The sequence below is a fragment of the Fukomys damarensis genome, unplaced genomic scaffold, assembly GCF_012274545.1.
Source record: "Fukomys damarensis isolate Sample0158 unplaced genomic scaffold, DMR_v1.0_HiC HiC_scaffold_15, whole genome shotgun sequence".
Classification (NCBI taxonomy): domain Eukaryota; kingdom Metazoa; phylum Chordata; class Mammalia; order Rodentia; family Bathyergidae; genus Fukomys; species Fukomys damarensis.
In genome coordinates this window covers 18,181,786-18,191,388 of record NW_022900927.1, presented here as the reverse complement: position 1 = coordinate 18,191,388, position 9,603 = coordinate 18,181,786, and the positions used below count along the sequence as shown (strand labels likewise).

At 39.2% G+C, this 9,603-nt stretch overlaps 1 protein-coding gene and 1 non-coding gene across 2 annotated transcripts in view; one reads left to right on the top strand and one right to left on the bottom strand.

Annotated features, from left to right (window-relative positions):
• The window catches only part of Scn8a (sodium voltage-gated channel alpha subunit 8), a 116,675-nt gene that overhangs the window by 45,170 nt on the left and 61,902 nt on the right, over positions 1-9,603 (bottom strand). Inside the window, exon 14 of the mRNA XM_010628614.2 lies at positions 468-706. Within this exon, the coding sequence (XP_010626916.1) occupies positions 468-706 (239 nt within the window). The remainder of the gene's footprint in view (positions 1-467; positions 707-9,603) is intronic.
• On the top strand, positions 1,815-1,919 carry LOC117286248. Its single transcript, XR_004517367.1, has one exon. It is a non-coding gene; the product is annotated as a U6 spliceosomal RNA (small nuclear RNA).

Here is a 9,603-nt window from a genome sequence, read left to right as displayed (position 1 = left end):
GTGAGACAGGGGTTGGGGAGAGAGTGGGGGGGAGGGAGGGAGGAAGAGGAGGGGAGAGAGACAGGGAGAGAGAGGGAGAGAGGGAGGGTGGGCAAGTGAGGCAAGAAGTGGGAAGGAGGGGGAGACATGGAGGAGAGGAGAGAGTGACAGAGAAAGAGAGAGAGAGAGACAGACAGACAGACTGTCCAGAAATCATGCTCAAATTAAAAGTTAGGAGCTATACATGAACATATTCATGATGCAGTTCCTACATAACATTGTCTTCAAAGTTCTGCAGAAAAAGGAAACAGCTGAGGGATCACAACAGCGAGCAGAAGCAGCTAGGCTGTGGTACACGCAGAAGCATTTGTCATCCAATTAACTACTGCTTTCTTGTCAATTAAACTCCAGTTTTTGGTCCAGAAAAAGATATCCTACAGGCAAAACATGCCCAAATCACAACCTCAGGAGACAGTGCCCCATCTTACCAGATTTCCTACAGTCAACACATGTTCGAACTGTGGCGTCATGGGATGGTGCTCCATTGCCATAAACAGTGTGTTCAGGACAATGCAGATGGTGATGGCCAGGTCCACAAAAGGGTCCATAACAATCAGGTTCACGATCTCTTTCAGCTTTATCCAATAGGGGTGACACTCCCAGATGAGGAAAGTGTTGGCAAATTTATACCAGCATGGTGGGCACTTTCTCTGAGACTCTTCCAACTCTGGAGTAAATAAAGAACAAAGATGGCTCCTGAATCACAGAAAACAAAGGGGATGCACTCCTCTCCTTTGACCAGGTCATAATCACGGACATCGCTGTGAGAATAGAGTGCCTGGATGCTGATATTCTTGAGAAGCCCTCAGATCTCCTCAAGGGAGGGAGGAGGTAGATCAGTGCTAGTTGCTTCCCTATCTATAACAATCTAGTTATAAATGAAACCCAAACTACCTACTACAGGATTGGACTCGGGGTGCTTAGGAACTTGCCCTTTATGGGTTGACTTCCTGGTTTAACTGCTCTGAAACTCAAAAGTTGTACAGTCTCATGCCAGGAAAATACCTCCTTTGTTCTTCAGTTGCCTCAACTGTACAGCAGGGCACTGACTTTATAATTCTAGGACTTAATGAGTCAAGTTTGGCCCTTTCATTAAATTATATGAATTTGATTAAGGATTAAGTCAGTGATGGCGAACCTTTTAGAGATGACAACCCAAACTGCAACCCAAAATTGACTTACTTATTGCAAAGTGCCAACACTGCAATTACACCTAAATGCTGAAGTTTTATTTTTTTTATTTTTATTTATTATTTTTTGTACCAGGGATCGAACTCAGGTCCTTGTGCTTGTGAGGCAGGCGGCGGAACCACTCCCCAGCCACTGAGGTTTTAGATTAGGAAAAAAAAAAAAAAGACATGTATTAACATTGTTTGTGTTAAAAGAAAAACAAATAACATGCGTGCCACAGGTTCACCACCCCTGGGTTAGACGCAGTAAAGCAGTGCCTGGCACAAAATTACGATCTCATTAAATGGTAGATACTCTATCATATACTATATCACTTTATCCAAGAAGCCACCGGAAGCAGATTCTGGGGCTAGACACACCTGGGTTCAAATATCAGACACTTGCTAACTGTGGGATCTTCACCAAATAACTTCAATTTTCCGTAAAAACTAAATGAGCTAAAATAGCTATAAAGTGCTTAAGAACATCCTGGCATACAGTAAATGCTACTGAAGTGTTTGTTGTATCTTCACCAGCATAAGCAGGGTCATTAGCCAGTCACCATATGGACAATATCTATGATGCTCTCAGAGAAATACAAGTCCATGCTCACTTTGGCAGCACACATACTAAAATTGGAATGACAGAGAAGATTAGCATGGCCCCTGCACAAGGATAACACGCAAATTCGTGAAGTGTTCCACATTAAAAAAAAAAAAAAGTACAAGTCCCTGTCTCCACCTTCAATGAGTTGCAATTCACAGTCAGAAGTCATATTTCTTTTCTCCATTCACTTTTCCTCTCTGTTCCTTTCTCCTGCCTTGCCCTTTCTTATTTTCATCTTTTCCTTCTCTCTCCCTCTGGAGATTCTTGCATTTTCCCTCCTTTGGTGTCTTCTTTCCTTTTATCTTTCCATCTCTCTGTCTGTCTCTCTCTCTCTCAGGCAGAAACTATTCTGTTGAGACAAGATCTCATACAACCACAACACATAAATAGATAATCCAGGAATTGTTCTAGTTGAAGCAGGAATAGGGGCTCGGAGCCCAGTCCAACTGACTTCTTCCTTCCCCCAGGTCCTCACTCAGAATTCTAGGACTCTGGTCACCCAGACTGAAGGTCACTGGACTAGCAGGTCTCTAAGGCTTTAATCTAAAGCAATGATTAAAAAGAATGACTGGACAGTAAAGGCAGCCACTCAGCTGACATGAGGCCATAGGTAAGTAACAAAGCTCTTTTCAAATTATGTATGAAACATAATAGTGGGGATTAAAGATATCCAAGGACCTTGAGGTAAAGGGCTGCTCATAAGAGGTATAACTTTGAAAACCTGTCAGAAAAACTCTTAGCTGTGAGATATTGTTTTTTCAGGATCAGCTGTAACAGCTTCCCTTTCCCTGCCCCATTCTGCTGACAAAGTCATAATCACTTAGGGAATTAAAAAAAGTTTCCCAACATTTCCCCTCAAATAAGATGGCTGCTGTAAATCATTTCTCCTTTCCCTTCTTCCAACCAGCTGGATGGTGCCCATGGTGATGGCTTTATTTCAGATGGGGTGGTTTTGGTTGGGTATCTGATTGGCTCCCTGGTTGCTAAGAAAATGGTTGCCTTGGTGTTTCAGATTTTAGGGCCATAGTAAGTGCCACGTGGGAGTTTGCGTGGGAAAGGAAGTCTGAGAAGAAAATTTGCGTTAGTTTCTTCCTTACAAGAACCCTCTCCCTTCCTAAGGTAAATTTAGGGGTTTTTTTCCCCCTCAAAAAAGAAAATGTGAAGGTTTTCTTATTTCCATAAATTTTTATAGTACATATTTGGAAATTTGGTTCCGTTCCTTTTTTTAAATCTCCCTTCTCCAAATGTCTGCAGCTTGCTGGCACGTGGAGGTTGAAGCCATGACTGTTCACATTTTCGATAAATGACACAACTCATGTGTTTCACAATGCACTAGCCTCCAAGTCTTGCCAGATGGGGTAGGGTTTTCCAATTCTATGGGGCACCAAAAACATTCCTGTAGGGATACTGGGTATCTCTTATCCATATTTACTGAGAAGGGGAGATCCCTTCTGTCCCACAGAAAATAAAACAATGTGGAGCCTAAGAACTAGAAAAGATTATTAGTTAATGAGGGAGGTACATAAAATAACTTACGACTTTGCAGACTGTTACCACCCTACAGGATTGGATGGAGAAGTAACTGGTGTGGGAGAATGGGTTAACCCAAGGGAGTGAGATGTCCAAAGGTTTGTGAGGTTCCCCTGTCTTGTTTCTGGGTGTTCTCAGAGGGATTGCTGCAGGTCTCAGGCTCAGGCATAGTGGGAATTGTTTATGGAAAGACCACAAAAACTCATCAAGATGGTGGCTTTAGTAGACCAAGAGGTTTCCAAAGAAAGGGTTTATCTCAACACAACTTTTAAATACCGGCAATAGGTTATGCACTAGGCACAAGTCATGAAGTGTCCCCAACCTCACTGAGCTCTCAGCTGCACAGGAATGACAGATGTCAGACAAATAATTGTACAGAGACCCTTGATGCGCATCAGCTGAATTAAACAATGGATGAATAGTGGTAGTAATAACTATGCCCATTTACCTCTAGGGAGGGTCTGACACTGTTTTACCTGAGAATCAGTAGTGCCAAATACCACCGATCCTCCTTCTTATTTCCCCAATTGTCTCTCTTCTCTTGCAGTTTTACTGTTTTGAGAAAGGAGACTACATTACAGTTTGCCTACATCCTACCTCCAGCCTTCTGAAAGATTCCCAAAGACTATGGCTCTGCTGTGGATACCACTGAATGTAATGGATCCTGGTGAGCACATCTGTAACAAGATGGAGTGAGGCAGAGCAGGCAGGGTTTTCTCGTGGATCATAGGACTCTGGGATTCTCCACTGTGATTTCTAAACCTTTAGGTACCCTATGTAGGAGGCTGTTTCTCTGGTTTTAAGAAAAAATTATTTTAATCTTTGGATTGAAATAACATTAGGGTTTCCTACTTTCAAGTCTGGAAGCTGAAATAACTTCATTCAGTGATAGCTTTTAATGTAGCAGGCAATAAATACAGAGGGACCAACAGTTAAATAGAAATGCATCTCTCTTTTTCTCTTTCTTTCTTTTGTTCTTTTTGGGTACTGGGGATTGAACTCGGGTCCATGTGCTTCCAAGGCAGGCGGCAGAACCACTGAACTAAATCCCCATCCTGAAACAGATCTTAAATGTTCTTTAATTCCCTCTCATGTTCAGATCCACTCATTGATGGCTCTTTGCTTAAAACTGTTCCACTCCATCAGCTTTAACTGAAGGGATCAAATATAAAGTGAGGGGATAAGAAGAATGTCTGAAAGGGTAAGAGTAGGACAGCACAAATTATGTGAAGAGGAGGGCCTAGGAAAGGAGAAAGAAACTGGGATGTCTTGCTGTCTCTGTCCTGAAGGACTCTTCCATCACTCATATATTGGCTTATTCATTTATTTTTTTTGTGTGGGGAGTTGACCTAGGGCTTTGTTTTTTTTTTTTTTTTTTTTTTTTTTTTTTTTTTTTTTTTTTTTTTGGTACCGGAGTTTGAACTTGGGATCTTGTGCTTGTAAGGCAGGTGGTGGAGCCACTAAGTTAAATCCCTGGCCCCATTCATTTATTGTTTAATGTGTGTGCTGATAGGTAGAGGGTGGAGAACAAGTAAAGCAGAAGAGAAAGAGGAGAAGAGAGAGAGAGAGAGAGAGAGAGAGAGAAGACACCCCCCACCCAATGATTTGTATTCAACTCGGTGAAGGGATGGAAGCTCTAAGTCTTTCAAAGAAATGTTACAGCACCAACACTCCCCACCATTCCAAGCAATCCAAAGTCAGACAGTTGTGTTTGAGTGTCTACTTTTGCCAGACCCAGTGGTAGGCAACTATAATAAATAATTGCTGTATTACATCATAGTTCTCCTGAACTGATGTCTCTATCAATAATAAAATGTTGGAGGTTGTTAGTTTTTCTTTCCCAACTGCCATGGATATTTGGAGATCCTGTTTCAAGTGAATGATAAAATCAGAAAAAGTTCTTATGCTAGTGTCTCGTAGCCCAGAAATCTTATGACCTGCAGTCAATTTTCTTTTTTTCCCCCCATTGAGTTTATTGGTACATTTAAGGTAAATAATACGGTTACATTCATCATTGGGATGTTGTACCTTTACATGGTGCATCTTGGTTCTTATTTTTCCCCATTCTCCTGCCCTCCCATTGCCCGTTTCATCCTTCCCTATTTACAAAGACTTTGTTTCAAATTTTTCATATTTTTTCCCTTATTTCCTTTCCCCTACCCTTCTCCTTTAGACCTTTTCTTCCTATCACACTATCAATTATACCATTTGAACCTTCTTTACACTTTTAGTTTTTCACACCACAGAAACTATTTGGTATTTACTCAAGTGTATCCTATTTATTTCACTTAAGAGTTTATTTCACTTAAGTGTATCCTATTTATTTCACTCAATGTTCATCCATTTAGCTATGTCTCCAGTTTCTCATTCTTTATGGCTGAGTAGTACTCTATTTTATAGAAAAAACACATCTTCTTTATCCAGTCACCAGTTGATGGGCAATTGGGCTGTTTCCAAGTTTTAGCTATTACAAACTGTGCTGCTATAAACATGGGTGTACATGTATCACTGTGGTATGATTCTTTTAATTGTTTTGGAAAGATACCCAGCAGAGGAATAGCTGGGTCAAATGGGACCTCTAATCCTAGTTGTTTAAGGTATCTCCATATTGATTTCCACAGTGGTTGCATAGGTCTGCACTCCCACTAACAATGGAGAAGGGTTCCTTTCTCCCCACAGCCCCGTGAACATTTGTTATTGGTTGATTTCTTGCTAGCAGCCATTCTTTCTGGGGTAAGGTGGAATTTCAGTGTTGTTTTCATCTGCATCTTTCAAATGACCAGTGATGTTGAACATTTTTTCATATATTTATTTGCTGCTTTTACTTCTTTGTCTGAGAAATGTTTGTTCATTTCAGATGCCCATTTTTCAATCGGGTCTTTGTATTTGGGGGACCTGATATTTTTAGGTTCTTTATATATTCTAGATAGTAGTCCTTTGTCTGAGGAACAGCTGCTAAAATTTTTTTCCCCACATTGTAGGTTGTCTCAGCTCTGTTGGTGGTTTCTCTTGTACTTGCAGAAGCTTTTTTTTTTTTCTGTACCATGTGTCGAACTTGGGACCTTGCACTGTGAGGCAGGCTGTGGAACCACTGAGCTAAATTCCCGGCTCTGCAGAAGCTTAATAGGATGAGATCCCAGTTGTTAATTCTTTGTGCAAGTTCCTGTGCTACTGAGGAACTGTTCATAAAGTCTTTTCCTATGCCAGTGTCTTCGAGAGTTCTACCTAATTTATTTTCCAGCAAGTTTAGTGTTTAAAATTTAGATTTTTAATCCACCTGGATTTTAGTTTAGTGCATGGTGAAAGATAGGGGTCTAGTCTTAATCTTTGGCAAGATGAAATCCAGTTTTTCCCAAATCATTTATTAAAGAGGCTATCTTTCCTTCAGTGAGGATGGTTGGCTCCTTTGTCAAAGATGAGGTAGTTGAGTATGTCTGGAGTTGTTTCTGCATCTTCTAATCTATTCCACTGATCCTTGGATCTGTTTCTTTTTCTTTTTTTTGGAACCGGGGATTGAACTCGGGTCCTTGCACTTGCGAGGCAGGCCACTGAACTGCTGAGCTAAATCCCTGGCCCCTTGGATCTGTTTCTTTACCAGTACCATGCTGTTTTTAATCACAGTGGCTTTGTAGTATAGTTTGAAGTTGAGGATTATGATAAGTTGGGGATTGTCATACTCCCTGTCATGCCTCTGTTGCATAGAATAGCTCTTGCTATTCTAGGTCTCTTCTGGTTCCAAATGAATTTTTGGATTGTTTTCTCTAGTTCTGTGAAATATACTGTTAAGACTTCAATCGGGATTGCATTGAATCTGTACAGCAGTTTTTGGAAGTATGTCCATTTTCACTATGTTGGTTCTTCCTACCCAGGAGCAAGGATGTCTTTCCATTTTCTTATATCCTCTTTGATCTCTTTTTTCAGAGTGTTGTAGTTTTCAGCATAGAGGTCTTGTCTCCTTCATTAGATTGATTCCCAGATATTTCATTTTTTGGATGTTATTGGGAAAGGAATTGTTTCCCTAATTTCTCTCTCAGCAAGTCTGTTATTGTGTACAATCAGGCTATTGATTTTTGAGTATTGACCTTGTATCCAGCTACTCTACTGAATCTGTCAATTAAGTCTAGAAGTCTTTTGGCAGAGTTTTTCTGGGTCTTCTATGTAGAGTATCATATCATTAGCAAATAATGACAGTTTAATTTGTTCCTTTCCTATCTTTATTCCTTTTATTTCTTTTTCTTGTCTAATTGCTGTGGCTAATGTTTCCAGAACTATGTTGAACAGGAGTGGTGATAGCGGTCATCTTTGTCTTGTTCCTGATTTTAGCATGAAGGTTTTCAGGTTTTGACCATTCAGTATGATGTTGGCTATTGGTTTTTCATAATAGCCTTGAGATAAAGACCATCTATTCCAGTTTTCTGTAGTTTTTTTTATCATGAATAGGCACTGAATTTTTTGAATACTTTTTCTGCCTCTACTGATAATCATATGGTTTTTGTCCTTGAATTTTTTTTTTCTGGTACCAGGGATTGAACTTGGGACCTTGTGCTTAAAAGGCAGGTGGCAGAACCACTGAGCTAAGTCCCTGGCCCTTGACTTTGTTAATATAGTGTATTACATTTATTGATTTACGTATGTTGAACCATCCTTGTATCCCTAGGATAAATCTGACTTGGTCAGGGTGTATGATCTTCTTGATGTCCCTCTGTATTCTGTTTGCTAGTATCTTGAGGATTTGTGCATCTATGTTAGTTCGGGAGATTGGCCTGTAGTTCTCTTTTTTTGGTTGGGTCTTTCCCTGGTTTTGGAATCAAAGTAACACTAGTTTCCAGGAATTAACTTGGAAGTATTGCTTCCCTTTCAATTTCACTGAAGAGTTTAAAGAGTAGTGGCAATAGCTCTTCTCTAAATATTTTGTAGACATCAGGACCTGGGATTTTCTTTGTCGGTAATGTTTTAATTAATTTTCAATTTCACTGAATATAATTGGGGTGTTTAGACTTTCTATATCTTCTTCACTCAATTTTGGTAATTCATATGAATCTAGGAATCTGTCCATTTCCTCTATGTCTTTCATTTTATTAGAGTACAGGTTTTCAAAGTAGGTACTGATGATCCTCTGGATTTCTGGTGGATATGTTGTGACTTCACTTTTTTTGTTCCTAATTGCATGAATTTGAGCCCTTTCTTTCCTTTTTTTGGACAAGGTTGGCTAAAGGTTTATTGATTTTATATTTTTGAAAAGCCAACTCTTTGATTCATTTATTTTTTTTGTTTCATTCTCTTAGTCTTCATTGCATTAATTTCTGCTCTGATCTTTGTAATTTCTTCCCTTCTATGAGCTTTCAGTTTTTCTTGCTCTTCAAGTTTCAGCATTAGGTTGTTTATTTGAGCTCATTCTGTTTTCCTAATGTAGACATGTACTGCTATGAATTTCCCTCATAGAATTGCTTTGTGTCCCATATATGCTGTATTAGCATTATCATATAAGTGTAGAAACTGTCTAATTTCTTCTTTAATTTCCTCTGTGACCCATTGGTTGTTTGCAGGGTGTTATTCAATTTCCATGTATTTGTGAAATTCTTGCAGTTTCTTATGCTATTGATTTCTAGTTTAATTGCAGTATGGTCTGATAATATACATGGGATCACTTCAATTCCTTTGCATTTACTTAAGCAGGTTCTATGAGCTAGTATGTGGTCTATTTTGGAGAATGACTTGTGTGCAGCCGAAAAGAATGTATATTCTGATTTTGTGGGGTGGAACACTCTGTAGACATATACTAAGTTCATTTGTTCAAAGGCTTGGTTCAGTTTTATTATTTTGTTGTTTTTTGTTTGTTTAGATGATCTATTTGTGAGAGTGGAGGATTCAGGTCCCCTGCTATGATTGTATTAGTTCTTATTTCATTTTTCATATCCATTAATATTTGTTTTATATAGTTGGGGCATTAGTATTTGGTGCATATATATTTAAGATTGTCATCTCTTCCTCTTGGACTGTTCCCTTTACAAAGATGTAGTGGGCTTCTTTGTCTCTCCTAATTAGTTTTGGTTGAAATCTACTTTGTCAGAAAATAAGATAGCTACCACCCTATTTTTTCTAGACTCCTGTCACATGGAGAACTGTTTTCCATCCTTTTACTCTCAGTCTATGAATTTCTTTGTGCATTAAGTGGGTTTCTTATTATAGCATATTGTTGGATTTTGCTTCTTAATTCACTCTGTCAGTCTATTTCTTTTTTTTTTTTTTTTTTTTTTT